Here is a 21,751-nt window from a genome sequence, read left to right as displayed (position 1 = left end):
GGGAAGGAGTCTCAAAAGTCATTATTGCCCCCACCATACCCGTCGGCTTCCAAGCCAAGGAAAAGAAAAAGTTTCTCTTCAGTCCTCAAGTCTATCCGTGCGACACTTCTCTTTCTCTCCCCATTTCCGTTCTCCTTCCAATCTTAAGCCCAGACACTTATTATTTCATCTTCTCAAGAGGAAAATAGCAAGCCAAAGATTTCGTCTGCTCTCTAGTTCCCCAAGCTGAATCTACCTTTCTTATTATGCATTTTGTGTTTTGGGAAGAGATCCACCAAAGGTATAAACCCTAACCCTGATTTCTGTTTGATTGCGCGAGGAGAAACGGAAAAACGGTTGAAGGTTGTTGAAATTCTATGCTTTATGTTTTTTTGGTTTCCAAATTATAGGGTGTGTAGCCAGACTATTGAATGTGGTTTCAGAACTCTGCTTTTGGTGGTTTTTTTTTTTGTAAATGTTTGTGTTCTGTTTACAGTTATAATGCAATTAATCATCTAGCGAGTGCAGATCATCTCAAGAATTTGAAGCATTTTCTATGGAAATATGGTGGTGTGGTGGATCGCTTGGATACTTTTAGGATTTTAGAAGCTGACGTAGCTAAGATACTTGGTTAAGTCCTTTGTAATCAATGTATTTTTGAACATTTTGGAAGAGTGATTCTTCGGGACTTCTCACGTCACTGAATTATCGAGATGAGTAATGCTAGAGAAAAGTCACTGTAGCACACTTTGCACTCACTATATGGCTGCTTTTAATTCTCTACGTTTTTATTTTAGACTTGGGAGATGTGTGATCTAGATAATGCCACATCATGTGTGCAAAATGGTTGCTCCTAACAGTGGCTTCTATCTATATTTATTCTATCGAGATAGCTGATATTTAAAACATCAAGGAAAGAAGAAATAATTTTCGCATCAGCCCACTGTTCGCTGCAGCCGTAACACACCTGACGTGTGGACCGAGTTCACTAACCACTGGACCGGTTTTTCGCTTTGCGTCTCTCAGCCTTCAGATGTCAGTTCCACCCGACCCCCAAGCATCAATTCCCCCTCCTGAATCTCCTCATCCCTTCATCTTCTTCGATCTCAAATCTCGAAGCCAAGCAACTACCGACCTCAGCCAAGCACAACCTCAGTCCACTCCACCACGACCTCAGCCCTCCCAAGGAGATCAGTCCCCAAGCCCTCGGTCCCTAAGTCCACCAACGCGAAGCCCTCAGTCCATTCGACGCGAAGTCACCCTCGTCCACCGACGCGAAGCCGCCCTCAGTCTACCAATGCGAGCCCACCCTCAGTCCACCGATGCGAATCCCTTAGATATGCAGGAGGGTAAATAATCTGTGATTCTAGAGTTTGGATATACATTTTTTTCTCTGTTTACTCCATTCTTTTTTTTCTCTGTATTTACTAGAAACTAATGGTGCGGGGCTGTAGATGTTGCCTCTCATGGCATACATTTCTCTTTTTTCTCTCTGTGATGCTAGAAACTAAAGCTATTTCTGCTGCGGTTTCGAATTCCCGAGCACCACCCCCCCACCACCCCCACCCAAAGCCCCCAACTGCGATTTCGACTTCGGTTCTCACCCCCGAAGCCCCTAACTTCTTTGCATTGTGATTTTGATGTCTTCTGCAGGTGATCCTAACAATTTATTCATCCATTACATAATCTTGATTTTTAGTGAAAACAAACTATCAGGACTGTTTTCAAGAGACCTTTGCTTCTCAAGTTGTTGCATACTTTGGATTTCTTTACATCAATTAATTTATTAAAATATTGGATTATCTATGAAAAATTATTTTCTGCATCACTAAGGATCATGAAGCTTGAAAAATAGGTTTTAACAAAAGGCTTGGGTCAGTTTTATAATTTTCTGAGGAACGTAACATGGGAAAAAAGCTGAACAATCGTAAGGTATGGTAGTCAAATTATGCTAGTCTTTTTTATATTTACTTTGCGATGTTAAATCTCCATCATATTAAGACTGCAACCTTAACTTATTTCCTCTTAGGATGTTCTAGAGAAAATTAAAATTAATTCTTAAGTTGGAAAATATGCCACTTCTGAGATTGATAATTTATTTATCCTAACACTAATCTTTATTCTCCTTGGTGTTTTTAACTTTGCCTGCTCTGCTATTCTGCATTGCCAGTTACCTATAAAAAAAAAATTCTGCATTGCCAGTACTTGTGTCTTTATTAAATCAAGAGCTGCATATATTTTGGTACTAGTTAATATGCATGTATTTTTCTTACCCGCACACTGCCAGTGCGCTTTCAGTTCCATCTCATGAAATTTCAGTATCAGTTTCCACGTGAAGATATTGCTTGCGGTCCCATGCAGTAAATACTTTTAGCTATTTAATGTAATTTTCATAGATTTGTCACGGGACTAGTGATAAAATTTTTACATATGGTGAACTTATTCTTTTACTCCTGATCTGTCACGAGACTAGTGATAAGAATTTTCTATATTCATAGACCTGTCACGGGATTAGTAATTGGTCAATATCTCATTCTTAAATTATTGATCTTTTTCTTCCCTCTTGTGTTTAGTACTGTGATGGGTGGCAAACTCAATTTTCAGCAGTTATCAGGGTATGCCTACTCTTATGTTTTAACTATATAAGAACTGATGAATGCTTGAGATGGTGAGATTTTTGTTAATACTCTGAAAATGATTCATTACTTTCCATTATATCTATAACACTATTAAATTTAATTGACTAATGAGATTGATCGGTTGAAGTACTAGTTGATTTATTGAAATCGGTTGACTCAATTGTTGGTGGTATGTATAATTGGATATCACAACAAGCTATTTGGTTGCCCATGAGCTACAGCAAAGTGTCCCACAATTAGGCAAATACGTCCAGTCATTTCTGAATGCGAGTTGACATTAGAGGCACATGCCACTCTGATGAGTCTACTTAGTTTTTGATAAAATTAAGCTTAAGAGTAAAGTATTCAAGTCCTTATCTGCTATGTGTTGTGGACCTGTCATGATCTGAATTGCAATTTATCAACTTATGGCTAAATAGAGAAAAAGAAATTAAGGAGTAACTTGCACTGATGTGTCATTCATGCTTAGGTGTCGCTCTTGTATATGTCCCGTGTACTTGGACTATGCTTATTTATATCAATAAAATCATTGTTTCGCTGATAAAAAAAATTAACTTGTGCTGTTGTGTAATGATAATGGATTGATGAGTACACAGCGGGAGAACTCATTTTTAGATTGTCTAATACTTCCCTTTAATATCTCTTGTTTGTCTTTGCTCTTGTTTGTCCAACACTTCCATAAGAATTGATACTGATTTTGTCACCCTTGTTGATTAATATGCCCCTGTTTATCCCATTTGTTTGTATCTACTTGTTAATGATTCACATACTTGGATGCTTCACAGTATGTTTGTTAAATTGTATCTGCAGTTCGAAAGAGAGAGGAGGACGTATTGCGAAGAAGGGAAGATAAACTAAGAGAGAAAGAGACAAATGCTCAGAAGGTTGAGGTTGAACAAAATTTGCAGAGGGTCGAGAATAGAAATGCACTAATATTATTGTGTTTATACTGGGTTGTATCAATTGTAATAGTTTATGCTTGGTTCAGATAAACTATAAGGCATATGTAAATAAGTGGATATTTTCTTTATTTTTCTTGTATGGATCAACTGTAATGGTACTCCCCCTTGAATTAGGCAAAGCTTGATTAGGTACTTGATCAAGCATTTTGTTGTATATGGGAAGAGGTATTGTGGAGGCTATGAAAAATCATGAGGTTTTGGTCACTTTTCTGAATTTGCTGGGCTATATAGATTTTTTTTCCAATCTATTTTGGTCACTTTTGAGCTTATCTATGACATTCTTCTTCACATTTTTTCTCAGTCTATTATACACAGGATGATAAGTGGAACATGCTCAGAACACCCTCTATATAAAGTTTTTCTCAATCTATTATGCACACATGATGATAAGTGAATAAAAATCTGCCACAAGTTATATAGATTTTTTTCCAAACTCACGCATGCACAGAAACAAATCAACTGAACTGACATTGAAGCTTGATTGATTTCATATACAAGTTTTGTATGGTAAGCTTAACAACATGTACTCCCAATTCCTAAGGAATCACAAGCTATACATCTCCACAACATAGTCTCCACAACCCGCCTATACACAAAATCCATACACAATTGGACACAAAACCATCTATACACGAACTTGAACATAATCCACAACGATTATATACACAAAAATCCCTCCACAACTAAACACAAAACCATTTACATTGCCATCAAAAATAATCATCCTTGGATTAAGTCATCTAGTAAAATATTGAGTCATAATATTCATTCTAATTGGATACAACATTACAAAGCAGCTTATTACAACCTAAGTAGTCTCATAATATTCATTCCAAAATCCAAAATTCCAAAATCCAAGATTCTAATCCAAGTAGTCTCATTTTCTTATTTCCTCCAGTGTGCATACTTTTAGCACCAATCTAGCTTTTCCTCCACTGTACAACACATCAAAACCACCTGAAAATATCACAAGACAATGTAAATAAACCTTAAATTTCAGAAAATATTACATTTAGTGCAAGGATTATTAACCTGGCATAAATCAAGAAATATTACAGATTGGTTTCCTTCGAACTCAATCAAACTGACATGTCATGTTAGAATATAATTCAAACCACAAACATTACTTGCTTCATGTGGGTCCTTTTGAAAAAATAATGAAACGGGAATTACATTACTTAAAATTTGATGTGGAGTTGTCTTGACCTTTTCACTGATTCTTGCAGATCTCCTAGGGTCTCACTAGTACCCCCCAATCAAACTCTGATATTGCAGGACTATCAGTGTGTGATTTTAGGTACTGATCTAGTTGTTTTTTGTTATTGATCTCCTCTCCAGTAGGAGCAATGAACACAATCTCATTCTTCCTTGGTGTACCTCCTTTCTTGGGAAAAAACTGAAGGAACAATGAAACAGGAGTGTAAGTCAAAGTGCCACACAATAAGAATTCTGAACTAAGCACCAAATCAACTGAAATCATGCCTCAATGCTCCCCATCATAAATACAGCATAGTATTATTAAATTCAAAAGCATCTTGAAAAAAAGCCAATCAGTACTAACTACTTACATCAAACATCTTAATCAAATAAATCAGAATTGTTCTAACATACCAACCAATCCCTTCATGAATTGGTTGGATCAGACAACAATACATGTAGAAAAAGACAAAGTTATCGGTGACAGCGTACAAGAAATGAAAAAGCTAATTCTTTTGAATTTCCATTCAAATGAATTATGAACCAATTGCTCATTTTGCCCAACCTCAACTAAATCTTTCAACTAAAAAAGGTAAAAAGTTAATGAAGCAAATACCAAAGCATTTATAAACACAAAAAGAAAAGAAAAGAAATCCAAACCTTCTGAAGGGAATGACTAGTCAATGATAAATTAGCAGGGTTGGATGTATGTATCTCGATATGCATGTGGCACTTGATACAGTGATGTTGGTAGAGGGGTGCATGAAACTCTTGTTCTTCATATTTTAAGTTATTTAAAGAGAACATATTTGATGTTTGTACACTAATTACTGCATTATAAGAAGTATACCACAGGCTCACAGCTAATCGTTCCAAACAACAAATACTAACCAAATTCAAGTTTCACTTTTCCTCCCAAAGGTGGTAAAAAAAAAAAAAAATCCTCCAGGCTGAATTACTACATAGAAACACAAGTGTCATAAAAAACAAAAGCAGTAGAGTTCACAAAGGCTTTAAGCCAAAAAAGTACAAGGATTAGGCCAAGAAAGACATCGCTCGGCCAAAAGGGTGCGACTCTCGGAGAACAAAGCCAGACACATCATAGCTAATGCAATTTCTAAAGGACAGAGGCAGAAATTCTAAAAACCAAGAAACCTCTTTGTCAAGAGAACAAAACTTTCGCATGAATTTTTAACTATCTTCTTCTCATCTCAAACAAATTTTTCAGAGTGCAAAATAGTTTATTGTAAAAGGAGAAGAAAACCCTAAACACAAAATACTCCCCCAACACAAAATTCAAGCACAATCGCTAGACGAAGGAGACAAAAAGAAAAGAAAGCTATATTATCAACCATATCCCACCATATAGTACAGAACACTGACACAAAACAAGCAAAAACCATATACCAAATTTTACCTGCTAGCATAACAGAACATAAATTTCGAGAAAGCTGAAATTTACGACAACAAAGTACAATAATTTATTCTGGAGATAGAGAAAAAGACTAATTTCATCCAAGGAGGTGCTGGAGGAGAAAGCTGAAAACTACAATAACAAAGTCAAAGAATTTATATCAGTAAGAGAGAGAGAGAAAGAGAGAGAGAGAGAGAGAGACCAATTTCTTCCAAGAATGAGGGGTTGGGAGCTCAACCGAAAGAAGATCATCTTGCGCTCTAGCTCCAACTTGTTCTTCCTTCTCCGTTTTCACCTGCAAAACAAAGCAAAGTCAAACCCAACTAACTTGCAACAGAGTGTGCGTGCATGCGTGCGTGCGTGCGGTGAGATAGGAGGGGTCGGGAATTGGGCGGCGTCATGGGGTGGCACTGGGCAGAGGGAGGACGACGCGGGTTGCTTGGCGAGGGGCCTTTGCGGGATTTCACTTGGGTTTTCTCCGTTCAATCAGCTCATGGGGACTGGCGGTGTTGGGCAGAAGAGGAGTGTCGCAAGGTGGCACTGAACAGAGAGACGCCGTCGCAGGGTGACGCTGGGAAAAGGAAGGCGACGTGTGTTTGGCGAGGGAGGAAGGTGGGTTTCGGCATTCGCGGGATGCAAACAAAATTTGAATGGGGAAAAGGAAAACCCACGTTGCCAAAACGATTGAAAAAAAAAACCACATAAGGTGTGCAACGGCTTATGCGCTACAGTGGCTGATATGTAGTTAACCTCAGAAAAGAAACCTAATACTGCTTGAACCATTCTATACATCAGCCTATAGCTACAGCACACCCACGTGATGTTTTTTTTTTAACCGCAGCACACTGTGTGCTGTGCTGCGGCTATAGGCTGATGTTTATATTTTTACATACTGCTTTCATTTATGGACTGATTACTCTTTATTTTTTCTTTGTGACTGCAGTGGGAGAAGAAGTACAAATCTTTGAGAGATAGGAGGAAACAGAAGATGCACAGGAAATTAGCTGCCTACCCTCTGACGCACCCTCACTAAAAAGACCAAAACACACTCAGCTAGACAGAAGTGGAAGAAGGAAGTGTCATATAGTTATTTATATAAGATTGGGAGAGAGAGAGAGAGAGAGAGAGAGAGAAGAGAGACATTAGGTTGAGAGATAACTCAAGAAAGAGAGAAAATGGGGAAAGAGAGAGAGAGGGATTCTTTTGTGTTTTTACTTTATCCTCGCATGTGAGCGACACAACAAAACGCACACGAAGCAAAGAAAATTATTGTTTGTTATTGTTCACGAATATAGATATATCAAAGAGCACGGTTTTACATCAGCTGTACTCTCCGCATACTATACATATTTTTTTTTCTCTCTCTTAACACGGTGTGCTGCGATTATAACGGCTAATGTAAATAATTTTTCTATATCAAAGGAGTACGTACATACACAGAGAGCAGATAATGAAGAAAGGTAAAGGTACAAAATCAAGCAGAAAAGAGAAAAAAGTTGGAATCCCATGAAAAAAAAGTTGGAAAGTTGAAGCTAACAGCTGACAAATTCTTTAGCAGTCTGCATCAAACCCGTGAACAGAATCTCATAGCCCTGCCTCATAAGTTCATAACAACAAAAATTACGACGTTGCTCTACCGAAATTCTCTACCAAACGTTTCAAATCTTTATTTTTTAATATTTTTTATCTTTTCTTTCATTATTTTTTAAAACTATTTAAATATTTTTTAAAAATAAAAAAAAATCACATATTTATTTAAAATTACTTACTAATCATTAAGTAAAAAAATAAAATTTAAAAAATTTTCAATAAATAATTCGGTGAATATCTTATGTGGGCATAGTGTTTTCTTAAAAAATATTAGGCCATGATAACTTTACACTTTTTTTTATTATTTTATTATTCAGTATTTTTTTTAATAAAAAATTTAAAAAAATAACTTTTTTTTTCATAATTTAAAAAAAAAATTCAATCAACTAACGTAATTATATAATTTAATTAAAAGATTGAATTTATTTTCTTTTAGATTATGCAAGAAGGTTATGTTCTAGGATTTTTTAATCCAGATTCAAATAGTAAAAAGAAAACAAAATAGTTAAATAGTAAAATAGTAATAAATGAGGTGTAAAAATATTATTATCCTTGTGCATGTATATATTTTGATGGGTATTGTTATTGTTATTATTTTTTTATTAAGCAAGGTATTGGGATGAATATTACCACCACATGAAAAATTAATGGACATTTTTAGTATCTGTTCTATCTTCAACCTTCCAAAACAACCGAGTGCACATGCATCATATGTTTTTTTGTCAAGGATTTCCACTCTGTTAAGGCACCTATATCTATTTGATAAAGTTATATCTGATAGGAATCTGATCTTTGCCAAAAATTCCTAAAAATATCTGCTCAAAAACGAAGATAATATGCTCTAATAACCCCTTATCTTGCAATGAAGTGGTGATTTCGCACTTCAATGCAAGGTGTGACTCTTCGCCATAATAAACAAGCGTTACATGTAAGGTTAAGGGGTGTGTGCAACTGTGCATTGTGGGCACCTCCACATTCTTATATTGGCTGCATTTGGATGTTAAATTGAATTGAGTTAAGTTAAGATAAAAATTAAATAAAATATTGTTAGAATATTATTTTTTAATATTAATATTATTTTAAGATTTAAAAAATTTGAATTATTTATTATATTTTATATTGAAATATGAAAAAATTATAATGATTAGATAAAATGAGTTGAGATGAGTTTGAGATTCAATCTAACCTTAGTATAGGAGATTTGCTTACATTCTCTTTCTTGGTTGATTCATTCCACATCCGTTAACATAACATATATTAGCGTTTTAACTTTTTCATAATTATAATGGGCAATACAACAAGTGATGTATTTACATATCAACTTGCAAGTAGCAGAACTAATACTAAAAATGTTACTGGTAACCTAGTGAGTTTGCCTATGGAATAAACTCTACCATGCTAAGTCAAGCCTCACTTAGAATACCTAGTTTGGGTACTATATTATAGAATATTTCATTACTATTTATTATTTTATTATTACTTTTCACTATTTTTATTTTTATTCAATATTCTATCATTACTTTTTCATTACTATTCACAGAATATTTGAGAATACTTCACTACCCAAACACAACCGTAGTTTGGATTCAAAGATGAGCTGAGATGAGTTGAGATAGTTTGTAAATAGTAGAATAAAAGTTAAATTATTTATTATATTTTGTGTGGAAATTTGAAAAAGTTATTAAAAAATTTGAAAAAATTGAATTGTTTATTATATTTTGTGTAGAAATTTGAAAAAGTTGTAATGATGAGATGAGTTGATGTGAGTTTTGAATATAAAAGAGGATTGAAAATGCTACATTGTTGTATATTACAAGGGGAAAAATGTTTGTATCTATTATGGGAAAAACACCCACAAAAGGAATACTTTTACAAGCAGGTTAGGTTGATACATGGGAAACAAGTTTTTAATTTAAAGTTTATTTGGAAAGGTGAAGATTATAAAAGTGATACGAAAATGCAATTTGAAACTTTTGAAAACTATTTCTTTCTTTTCAAGAAAACCAATTGGGAAAACTTGCATTTTACAATGGCCAAAGGGCATCCATCATCTGCACAAAACGCGTGATCGGCCAGCAGTTTTACAATGCCGCGCGTGCCAGCATACCCCGTGGGCCGTGGCCGTGGGGTAGGATGGCTGACCGATATATTTGCTTAAAGAAAAATTTTATATATAATTATTTTAACACCATCTAATATTTGTTGAGATTGGTATGTAACTGAAACATAACAAATAGCTTTTAATCATTAAGGACTTGTTTGTACGCTTAAAACTTCTCCTAATTTAATTTCATTTCCAAACATCATCATTCAAACATAAAATATTTTATAATTTCAAAATTTTTAACTTTTTTATTTAATCATTACTTAATTATTATTCAAACACAAAACTCAATATATTTTTTCAAATTTTCAAACAAAATACAAAAAATAATACAACTTTTTTAAATTTTAAAATAAAAATAATATTAAAAAATCATTTTCAAATAACTCTTTAACTTTATAATATTTTTATCTCTTTTTTCAAAACTTAATAAAACATCTTAACTCAATTAATTTTACTATTATTTACAAATTCTTTAATTAATATTCATATAATTTTAAAATATTCTAAGTGTCCAAACGATTTCTAAATATCACGTCATAGAATTACAAGAGGATATTAATAAAAATAATTATGAATAGCATTACTTTGATTTAAAATACAAATATTTTCTTATATCCTTCCTCTTGCTTTTAAACAATCCTTAATTTTTCATGATAGCTATTTTCGCTTCGTTAAATTTCCAATTTAATCATTTTGCATCCTCAAGTTTTACAATTTTACAACACAATCCCCAAGTTTCTTACGATCTTCTTTTCACATCCTAATATGGACATGAGCATAGGTGATTAATTTTTCCAGACATCCTGTTTACCTCCCGGCCCCTTCGTTTCATCTTCCAAGTCAAATCATACCCCACTGGCTGTTATAATAACAGTCATTGAACATTATTTACCTCACGGTCACAGCCACAGCCACGTAGAAAAAATTGATTGATGGGGATGTTTCGACTACTTGCACGCTGTTTTCATTAGGGGTTGGGAAGTTAATATAAGTATATATGAATCGACCCCTCCATTACTTATTTATTCCTACAAGAAGCTTTTGATTGTTCATAATCTTCACCCCATCACTGCCATGGCCAAATCGACTCTGTCACTCCCCACTCTCCTCCTTTTCCTTCTGCTTTTGCTCCTCAATTCAGGTGATTTTGTAGTTCTTGGATATACCTTTGTTGGGTTTTCTTTTCTCCAATGCTTGTTCAACAAACGAGAATTGGGAGGAAATTAAATGGAAATTTATGAGTTGCAGGTTGCAATATTTTGACAAAAAATCACTGTTTTATTGAAATTTAGTGTGTATTTCCGCTGTTTTATCCTGATTTGTTGGTGGTATCCCTCAAATGTGTTTGTCAAGCCACCATCTTCTTGAAGTTTTAGCAAGGAATTATCATGAACTCTGTCTACTTCTTTTTCTGCTCAATGTAGTTATTCATTTATTTTCTCCGGCTTAACTTGCAGAAGGGTCTCCGAAGCTTGCAAATGCACAGGTACAAATAAATCCAGTAACCCATGTTCCTCACCATTAAACCTGCAAATCCCAAATGAATTGGTCGTTTGACTCCTGGAATTCATCTGATCTTGTGTTTTGTTCAGCAGGCAGACACCTGGTGCATTGCCAAGCCTTCCTCGAGCGATGCAGAACTCACTGCGAACATCATCTTCTCCTGCGACCAAGTGCTAGATTGCAGGCTGATACAAGAAGGTGGCCAATGCTTTTTACCCAATACTCTTGTTCACCATGCCTCAGTCGTCATGAATCTCTACTACAAAATGATGGGTAAAAATTACTGGAACTGCGACTTCAGGAACTCTGGCCTCCTCTCCCTGACCGATCCAAGTAGGTGTAGATTTACTGTTTCTTGTGCTTATATTGTTCTGTAATTTTGCTATCCTTTCTTTACTTGTTTCTGGGTTGCAAATTGTTTTAATATATCTCTATTTTGCAGGTCATGATAGCTGCACCTATGTTTAGTAGCCAGTATTACTTTATTCAGAATGTGGTTTCAGAGGCCAGCTTTCAAGATTTATAGGGTTAAATACAATAAGCTGTGGAGGAGCTCCTATAATATATATATATATATATATATATATATATATATATAATACCCTTTCCCTAATGTTTTTCCTCTAGATGTCTATTATTATGGAAAACATATATACAAGGTTCTTTTCGAAGTGTGTGTGTTTAGAGTTTGTAATAACATGTGGATGAGTTCTACGAACTTCGCTTCCATGAAATTTCCTTGATTTCTAATCTCAGAATTGCCTGTTCCTACTGTATCAAAATCAAACACAAGTATGTTAAGATATAACAATAGAAAAAATTTATTTGCAAATCAACTTATTGATGTACTAAACACATCAAAGATATAAAAGTCTGCCACGTCATTTAGCATTAAAAATTTAAGCCTCAGTTTAGATTGAAAACTCATCTCAACTCATCATTACAATTTTTTTAAATTCCCACACAAAATATAATAAACAATTCAACTTTTTTAAATCTAAAAACAATAATAATATTAAAAATTAATATTCTAATAATATTTTATTTAAAATCATCTCAACTCATCTCTAAATCCCATGACAAGGAATGTATTTACACACCGATTTATAAGTAATAAAACCCTGATTGGTATCAAACTCGAGAACTGGTACAAAAGCTAATTTTCTGTCTTTGGATTCTTAAGAAGATGATATCTAATGTACTGTTGTTTGTATTGATGAAAAGTAAGGCCATCACATAAAATTAGATGGTTTGAGCCACTTAATCAGTAGACATGACATAGTGTAAGTAAAAGATCATATGTGCTATATATATGCACAAAGGGAGAGAGCACTTGTGAGATGTGTGCAAGGCACTGAAGAAGAAGACATGTAACAGATGTTTGAATAGAGCACTTAGGGACAGAGGGAAGAAAGTAGGAAAAGTGGGTGTCATTGAAATTATGCCTAATGCAGAGACATTTCAACTTGACAACTCTGCAACAAGACACCCACCACCACCCATCATCAAAATACCTTTTTTGAATCAATATGATGGTTGCTAAGATAGAAGCACTTTTCTCTATTTGAGAAAGGATGATGAAAGTGGTAATTAGCTTTGGTGACAGGATAATTTGCAATCTCAGTTCCACTTCCCTGCCTGTGATGCCTTACTCATTAAGCTACATTATATTCTTGAAGGAATTTCTATATTATGATATATCCTCTTTTTTTCTTTTTTAATTTGTTTTTAGAAGTAACCATTTTACCTCATTTTCTTTCTTGCAAAAAATACCATTTTAACTATCATATAAATGTTTAGTTTTTTCTATAAGGAAAATGTTAAAATCTTCACTACCATCCCAACATTTATCTCACCCTTTTATCTGTTGATGCCATAGAGTTAGGACTTGTTTGAAGAGTGAGATGAGATGAGATGAGAATTTTGTAAATAGTAGTGAGATAGTTTGAATTGAGTATTTTTTGAGTTTTATTATATTGTAATAAAATAGTTTTATAATATTATTTTTGTTTGAAAATTTGAAAAGTTAGAATTGTTTTTATTTTTTATTTGAAAGTTTGAAAAAATTGTAATGATTAATTTGAAAAAGTTGTAATAATTAGTTTGAAAATTTTGCATATAAATTATGTTTGGTAATAAAATGAGATGAGATAAAATAAGATCATACGAGCATTTGATATCTCATCTAAGACTCCAAACTTATCTTAAATCCTAAAATGTTAGTATAGTGAAATTATTCATAATTCGATAATGGTATAGTTTTCTAAACATATTTATAACGACGACGACGGAGACGATGATAATAATAATAATAATAATAATAATAATAATAATAATAATAATACTGGGGAAGGATCAATTTAATTAGAATACTGTGGTTTTATCATTAATTTGTGTGTTTAGAGGCCATTGAATAAAAGAAAAGAGATGGTATCTGCTTGCAAGGTATGTTATCTATCTGCATGCAAGGGAATCCATGCTGCATATCATCTGGCCAGCAAATCCATGCCACAAGAACAATGCTTAGCAATGAGAGTTTTGAGTATCATTTCACGCCAGCCCAATCATTCTTCCACTTTCTCGGAATAAGAGAAAGATGTTACAAGAGAAAGGTGTTATTTATTTGTATTTTTTTTTTCTAATAATTAATGGGTCCAATATTTCAATTTTAATAATTTATAAAATTAATTTTTTGAACAAATTTAACAAGATGGTGCAAACCCTAGGAGTATAATAAACACTTTATTTAACTCAGGAGCAATTAGTCGTCTATCAGGATGGTCATGAATTCTGATTTCTTATTCACTCAAAAATTTTAAATTAACAATATGTATTTTTAATTTTATCAGTTTTTTTTTTAAATTTAATAATTTTTAACATATCGTCCGTATTGTTACGTAAATAAAAATTATAAAAAATTATTAATCTGTAAACTCCCATTAACAATGTAGAGACCACAAAACCACGGTTACAAGAAATTTTTATTTTTAAAATTTTTGTCTGAATTATATAATATATGAAAAACATAATTATATAAAATGCGTTTTACATCATTTATTAATTATTTAATATTATTTAAAAACTCACTTAAATAGATATATTAATCTAGAATTTATTTTATATCTGTCACTTTACTATTTTTGAATTCTTTTTTTGAAATATTCTATTTTTGAATCTTAAGAGCTAACTTGGATAGTCCACTACTATTTATTATTTTATTATTATTTATTTTTATTTTTTATTTTTTTTACTATTATTTATTATTATTTAATATTCTATTTTTTATTTATTTATTATTATTTACAATACATCTTAGAACACTTCACTACACAACAACGTAAGAGACAGACAAAACTATGGATTTTTTCTTTAAAAGATAAAAGGAAAAACTATGGAATTTAAATACATTAGTACAAGGCGTGTGATTGATTCCCACGACAATCCCCATTCGTCAAACCTCGTGAGCCCCATTTCCCACTTCACGCGTGCTCCATCCAACGGTCGCTATCGTATCCACATTACGCTCAAATCCATTCCCCCAACTAAGAGCCAACCCTGTAATCCAACGGCTATTGTTTTCCGATTCGTTTCCTCACTGTTCGAACCCTAGCTCGCATCCCAATAAAGCCCACCCGAGAAATAATGGAACGCATCCAATCCAAACACCACTCACTCTCTCTCTCTCTCTCTCTCTCTGGAATACTGTCTCTCTTCTGCTGCAACTTTCAGCGCAAATCGGGGGGAAGATCGTCGGAAAAACCCTAGGTTTGGCCCTCTATTTCTTCTGTTTATGCGAAACATTCCCTCTCAGAATTGATAGTGTTTTTTGATTTGAGATTTATTTTTTTGACAAGTGGTTTGAGATTGATATATATGTTTGTATCTAAAGAGGTCGACGGTTTTCTTATTTGATTGTGATCTACGATTAAGTGGGTTTTTTTTCTTTGTGTGGATTGGTTGGATCTCATTCCGTTTACATTTGTGAATTTTACTTACTAACCTGTTTAGTTGCCGAGGAACAAGGAATAAAATTTGATTCTAGAGGTTGGAGTTGGGGGTTTTCTTTTCTCAGGCTCAACTCAATGCAGAATCTGTATTCTGATATTACTTCAATGAAATGTTTACTGTCTTTAATTTTCTCTGCAATTTAAAGGGAGAGATCTGTGTTTTTCTGTCTCGTTTTAGTTGAAATTTCGGCTTTCTGTTGTTTTTACTGTGATCTTTTGCAGTGGAAGTGGTGTTCGTTTTTCTTGTAGAATTGGGATTGGAGGAGGAAAATCAAGATGCCGTGGACTTGTTTTGTGAACTACAAGATGAACCGTGTTCGCTTGGTGGCGTTCTTTCGTTTTATACTGTAATTTCATTTTAAACGGGTGAGACTTTATCTCTTTGACTCTCTCTCTCTCAGCGTTGGTGATCAGAGTTCATTTCTCTGAATCTATTTGTTTTATTGGCATCAGATTATGAATAAAAAAGCTCGACTTTATATGGTTATATTCTGGTCTGAAACAGGGTGCGGAAAGAATTGGAAGCTAAATTTGATCATTGTATTGTATGTCCTTTTGTTTTCACCTAATATTTAGAATGTTTTCATTTGTTTCACGAAAAATGTGAACCCACCTCGGTGAAGATAATAAGTTTAGTATGGACTGTTGTTTGGGTGTTCATAATTTTTCCAGTTTGGTAAGATTCATCATTGGAATTTTTTGTGTTTAAATTTCTCACAAGTTAGCATTGGTTCTGTATTTGTTTCACCTCACCTTTTTCTCTATGCTGATGATCTTAGGCTGATTTTTCCTGATCTCTGTAGGTGTATTACAGGTGGTTTCTGAAGGATTTTTTTAGCTAGTATTTGTTTAGTTTGAAACTGGTTGGAGGATTGAGAATGTACATTGGAGTAACCATAAAAAGATACAGAGCCGTGAAAGAAGTTGGGCAGATTAAAATGAGTGTCGGGATCATTGCATACTACCAACTAATACAAGTTTGCCAGGTAAAAATGTTTTCCTATTTTCTTGTCTGCAAGTTACTGCCTTCATGGCTTTGGGTGATTTTCTCTATTTTGTTTCCTTATTTTTTTTTCCTTCCTTATTGTTTGATCCTTATATGATGATCCTGGTGTCCTTATGACACAAGGAGAGAAGCTTCTTATGGCCACGGCAGTAGTGTTACTTGATGGGAAAAATGTTTCTAGCTTTGTTTATTTCCACATGATATTCGCTTTATAATCTCCATTTTGTCTTCTATCTCACATATCGTATAGTGCTTGTAAGTCATCCTATTTTTGATGGGTCATAAGTTATAACTGCATGGTTCGATGCTACGTTAGATTTTAACCTCCCCATCAGATTCTAGATGTGTCCTTGTGGTGATTGTAGATGGATGTATATTACGACAATTACTATAAGAATGCATGTGAACTGTTTTTTTTTTTTTTTTGTGTGTAATGCATGAATGATCATGCCAATTTGCTCAAATTAAATTTTCTTCCTCGAAGCATGGGTTAGAGGGTGAGATCACGAGTTCAATAGGACTAGGAGCCTGCCTGCAAATTGCAGCATTGTGGAATATAGTTCCTATTTGCCTCCTGTATATTGCGAAGGAAATGGACGATAGAACTTTGGGACTACATACGGATGCTGAAAGAACTCTAAACTATTTTTTTTTTGGTATCGATATTCTGTTCCTTTGTACAGTTTCTACCGGCATTAATGGACTTTTCATAATTTTCTTGTATCTCTTTCCTTCTAGATGGGACCAGGTGTCTCTCTTATGTACATCTTGGAGACTTGGGTTGTGCCTTTTGCATGTTTTAATAAAGACCTTTTTTTAAAAAAAAAAAAAAAAAAAGTAACGCTTCAGTTGTCTCGTATTAATTAATATTAAATAAACCAAACTTTATTATTCTTTAGATAAAGATGACGAAAAGGGACTTTGTTCTGGATGCTTGGTTCCTATAAAAAAAAAGAAGGATGACTAAAAGAACAGATCTATGAACCAAACCCTTCCTGCTCCATATGACATTATTTGCTTCGCTAATAGTGCCTTTCTATATTCTATTACAGGCTGAGTATTTCCGTCAGTTACTTAAACCTGTTACGTAGTCATCTTGAAGTTCTGGAACGCTGGAATTTTGGAAACTGCCTTTGGTTGCATTAATCCATAAGAAGGCATTGAAAGAGGTGAATCATTTGATGATAGTAACTGTTTATTTGGAAAAATGGCTCTCTTGTTCCGGAATGTCAATACCATAATTAACTAGTTAGTGGTCCCATCACCTTAGGAACCTTCATCCAATTTGAAATTGTGAATAATTACCAGTGCAGAAGGCAAACTGCTCATTTCTGTGGACTTTGCAGTTAAGTAGGAAATAGGACAAACAATGCAGGGTGACCAGCATTTCCGAGCAAAGGCTGTGCTCCCTTTGGAAAATCAAGTGGGCAACTGTTATGTGCACACTCCTGTTGTCCCTGCTGTTGGTGCAGTCTTCAATTCGGGTGCAAAGCACTTGACCCCTTTTCATGGCGTCGAGTTTCAACCTTCTGAGGTTTGCCCGAAGAATTTTATTGTCTTTGATCAGACACAATACCGAAGCCAGATTATGTTTCATCCAACGATTGCCCACAAATTTAATGCTCCTAGCATCTTTGCAACTAGTGTGGAAGACAATTTTGAGGTGAAAGAAGTTGATTTTGTGGAAACAGAGACATCTTCTCCACTTAAAGAGGATTCGGGTGATATTGATGCATTGTTGAGCTTTGAAGAGGATGAACAAGATGAATATGATGATGAAGAGGTTAGCACCGCCCGGACTAATGGAGATTATAGATGCACGTCTCCAGATTCCTTCTCCAACTATTGTTCAAACCCAAAGAAGAATAGATCTTCTTCTATGCAGAAGGCCTCAGGCAGTGGTGAGAGCTGCAACAGTGACAGGAAACGACAGAAAATGAAGAAGATGGTGAACGCGCTGAGAGGGATAGTACCTGGTGGCAGTCAAATGAATACTGTTGCTGTACTGGATGAAGCTGTTAGGTACCTCAAGTCTCTCAAGGTCGAGGTACAGAAGCTTGGAGTTGGGGATATAAACTATTAGTTTGCCATGGTAAGGATGACTGAACTCCATTTCTAAATTACATATATGTATAATTTAGGTCCCCACCCCCACGTTCCCTCCCATGCTTGCTGGCATTAGGATAATAGTAATTGCTAGTGCTGTGTAAGAAAAGCCTATTCGTACTTGTATTAGTGGAGTCTGCTCCACCAACAGTGACTTGCGTGGTTGAACTTACCTTATGTTTTTTATTATGAGTCATGACCTCTGCTTTATGGTAATTATGTATTGATGGATTGAGATTGGATGGGTGGGTGGATGGATGTGCAAATAGCACACCCTTTTCTGCCGTATTGTAAATTATTTATTAGTGTTTGCTCTTAAGCACCTGTTTGGTATCTATAATCTCTCGAATTGTATTTTTTGTCAAAATCTAACCGGACATCCATTAGTCATGATTTTTGCCGTAAGCATGAGTTCCTAATGGATATTTTGTATAGTGAAATGTGCCCCCCCCCCCCCCCCCCCCCCCCCCCCCCCCCCCCCCCCAAAAAAAAAAAATGCGGTCTCTGTTATTTTGTATGCACACTCATGAATATTAATATGTTAATGGTGTTAGTGGCACACTTGTGTAGGGTCGGTTTGTCTTTGGTGCTAGATCCAAGTTGCATTTAAAAAAAAAAAAAAAAAGAATAAAGGTGCTTCTATAGTAACTAGTCACTTTATGTGAGGATGACATGCTCAAAATCTGTCACTGTCTTTTCTTTTCTTGCTTTATAAACGCATCTTACGTGCTTTTGTATTTTTGTTTTTTTTTTTTTTTTTCAGAAAAATTGTTCTTATTGTTGGACTCATAAGGAACATGAAAGTCGTTTTCATGCATGCATGTTGCTTTTCCTGTCCCTCCCCGATCCCACTCCAAACCCGATAGGTTGTGCTTTTCCTGTCCCTCCCCTCTCGATGTTTAATCCCCTTAGACTGGTCTCGTACCGAAGTGATAATTTTGACGAAATTGATTGGATCTCCACTACCTGATGGTCAATAGTTCTCGGAACAGGGTTCTTTTGATTTCCATTTTGCTTAACATATGAAATATTTTGATCGTTTCATGTTTTGTTGAAAAAGTACCATGGTCAAAATACTAAAAGTGAATAATATCTATTTCATTAAAAATTGGGAAATCCTTATTTACAATTTTGGGGCGTGTGGATGAATGGTTTATGAGAATTTCCTCTTATATCTTGAATTTGAATATATTGCTTATGTAAAGGGTGGGGATCTCTTAAGTATGTTTGGTTAATATCCTTATTCTTAAGGAAATGAGAAGTGCCATTCCCATTCCTATTCCAATTCCTCAAAGAATAAGAATATATATTCATCTTCTTTTATTTGGTGACAACTTATAAGTATTTTGTATTTATTGGAGTTAGATCAATATTTAGGGATGTTAGAAATGAAATGAGATGATAATCTTGTGAATAGTAATAAGATGGTTTTTAAATAGTAGTGTGATAGTTTAAGTTGAGTATTTTTTGAGTTTGGGAAAGGAGATAAAACGTTGAATGAAAAATATTATAAAATTAAAATATTGTTGGAATATAATTTTTGTTTGGAGATCTGAAAAAATTGAATTATTTTTTTATTTTTTTGTTGGAAAGTGATAATAATTAGTTTGAAAGTATTTGTGTTTAGATGATGTTTGGTAATGGGATGATACGAGAATTTTGAGATGAAAACTTTTTCAAAACAAGCCAAGTACCCAACTTCAGTTTTTTTTTTTCCCAAAAATATCATCCTATTTATTTTAGAGATTAAATGAAAACTACTTTTGATAGTTTAAAAGTTTTTTAAAATAAAAAATAATATATTTGATAAATTTATAAAGTGCTTTTTCAAATTTTTTTTTTAAATTAAAATTGAAGCGTTTGTTTAAGGGATATGCTACTATTCTTTTACACGCACTATTTGGCAGTGTTATAAATAAGTCTGCTTTAATAAAAGAAGAAGAAAAAACTCATCAAATTTTGACTGGGAGATTTTAAATGCAACAACCTACAAAAAGTCGCTCTTTTTTTTATCCAAACGCCTCTCGACCATCCAAGCTCCATTTTTGCAACATTCAATACCTGAAGTTCAACATCGTAACTCTACAGAGAAAAGAAGAAGACAAGTGAAAAAAAAAAAGAAAAAAGAGTAATGGACCGAAAACGAAGGAAGGGATATATAGGGACTTGATGTCAGACTTGGGAGAGGATGCGTGATTCGGAGGGAGGAGAGTAAACAAGAGCAATCAATGACCATGGCTTCCTGAACAACCTCATACATGGGCTCTCCTGAACGCCATTACCAATTTACCATACACACACTGGTAAGAGGCTACGTGCAAGGCAGGTATCTCCCTTGTACGTAGCGCCCAATTGGAGGATTTTTTTTTTATAAGAAAATAAAATCTCTTCGTAGAAGCAATAATTTATTAAATAAAAACTTTTCAAAAACAAATTTTGAATAACACCATTCTTAGTAATATCAATAATAAAATTATATCTATGTGGCTTTCGCAGAGAAAATATCAACAACAAAAATTTTGGACTCCAAGAAAAAATAAAAGTGTTATATGCCAAATTGTCACTGTAAATCCATTTAAAGGTGAAATATATTACTTGTAAATATTATTGAATCACATAAGAGGACCAACACCATTTCAGGATTTGAAAACAATTAATGGTGTTGTTGTACCAATATATCGTGAGGCAGCTAATCTACATAGTTTGTTGACCATTAACTGTTACATATATGTTAATAAAATAATAATTTCATCACTGCATAACTTGATAGACAGTTTGATTCATAATTTTAGAAAAAAAAAATTCATCAATTTAATCTATGTAGAAATTTTTCATAAACATTTTTTAAAATATTAATAAAATAGAAGCACTTTTTAATTATAAATTTGTAACTAATTACATGTAAAATAGTCAGAAGCAAAAGCAATATAATGCCAAATACAAAAATATAACAAATAAATTAAATAATTACAGAATATAAAAGCGAATGAAATAACATGCAGCCCAACTTTTTAAAAAAATTCAGTATTTTTCATAAAAATCTTATGACCACCTTGTAATTTTTATGATAATTTATTTATATGGGCCGATTTTTAAAATAGTATTTTTTGTTGCACATGGAAGCCCAAAATTGAACATCAAAAGCCCAAATACCCTTAAATTTCGGAAAAGGCCACCCCTGCACCCCATGCGACGCCCTTTGTAGAAGAAATCCTACCTATTTATTCCCTCCCTCCCTCCC

General features: G+C 34.0%; 2 protein-coding genes and 1 long non-coding RNA gene across 9 annotated transcripts; all 3 read left to right on the top strand.

The window, feature by feature from the left end:
• The first annotated feature begins 904 nt into the window (after nt 1-904).
• On the top strand, nt 905-3,763 carry LOC121264013. 2 transcript variants are annotated; one of them, XR_005940436.1, is made up of 3 exons: nt 905-1,234; nt 1,284-1,911; nt 3,429-3,763. It is a non-coding gene; the product is annotated as an uncharacterized LOC121264013 (long non-coding RNA). The 2 variants fall into 2 exon arrangements; XR_005940437.1 differs by having other exon boundaries at nt 905-1,328; nt 1,434-1,911.
• A 7,122-nt stretch (nt 3,764-10,885) lies between these two features.
• On the top strand, nt 10,886-12,141 carry LOC121264012 (glucan endo-1,3-beta-D-glucosidase-like). The gene is made up of 4 exons (XM_041167041.1): nt 10,886-11,029; nt 11,346-11,374; nt 11,484-11,724; nt 11,834-12,141. Exons 1-4 carry the CDS (start codon nt 10,963-10,965, stop codon nt 11,857-11,859), a joined length of 363 nt encoding a protein of 120 aa, XP_041022975.1. The 5' UTR covers nt 10,886-10,962; the 3' UTR covers nt 11,860-12,141.
• Nucleotides 12,142-14,993: 2,852 nt separating this feature from the next.
• LOC121264009 (transcription factor bHLH144-like) lies at nt 14,994-18,726 on the top strand. 6 transcript variants are annotated; one of them, XM_041167031.1, is made up of 5 exons: nt 14,994-15,156; nt 15,621-15,764; nt 16,202-16,384; nt 17,457-17,573; nt 17,751-18,726. In XM_041167031.1, exon 5 carries the CDS (start codon nt 17,774-17,776, stop codon nt 18,485-18,487), a length of 714 nt encoding a protein of 237 aa, XP_041022965.1. In that variant the 5' UTR covers nt 14,994-15,156; nt 15,621-15,764; nt 16,202-16,384; nt 17,457-17,573; nt 17,751-17,773; the 3' UTR covers nt 18,488-18,726. The 6 variants fall into 6 exon arrangements, with proteins under 6 accessions (XP_041022965.1, XP_041022966.1, XP_041022964.1 ...); XM_041167032.1 differs by having other exon boundaries at nt 14,995-15,156; nt 16,213-16,384; nt 17,713-18,726; XM_041167030.1 differs by having other exon boundaries at nt 14,995-15,156; nt 17,718-18,726.
• The last annotated feature ends 3,025 nt before the right edge of the window (nt 18,727-21,751 follow it).

This window comes from Juglans microcarpa x Juglans regia, chromosome 5D (assembly GCF_004785595.1).
Source record: "Juglans microcarpa x Juglans regia isolate MS1-56 chromosome 5D, Jm3101_v1.0, whole genome shotgun sequence".
Taxonomy (NCBI): Eukaryota; Viridiplantae; Streptophyta; class Magnoliopsida; order Fagales; family Juglandaceae; genus Juglans; species Juglans microcarpa x Juglans regia.
This window is presented reverse-complemented; position numbering and strand designations above follow the sequence as displayed.

Coding starts and splice junctions, on each gene's coding strand:
- LOC121264009 (XM_041167031.1), top strand. CDS start 17,774: ATGCAGGGTGACCAGCATTTCCGAGCAAAGGCTGTGCTCCCTTTGGAA.
- LOC121264012 (XM_041167041.1), top strand. CDS start 10,963: ATGGCCAAATCGACTCTGTCACTCCCCACTCTCCTCCTTTTCCTTCTG. Junction 11,030..11,345: donor GCTTTTGCTCCTCAATTCAG/GTGATTTTGTAG, acceptor CTTAACTTGCAG/AAGGGTCTCCGAAGCTTGCA. Junction 11,375..11,483: donor CGAAGCTTGCAAATGCACAG/GTACAAATAAAT, acceptor TTTGTTCAGCAG/GCAGACACCTGGTGCATTGC.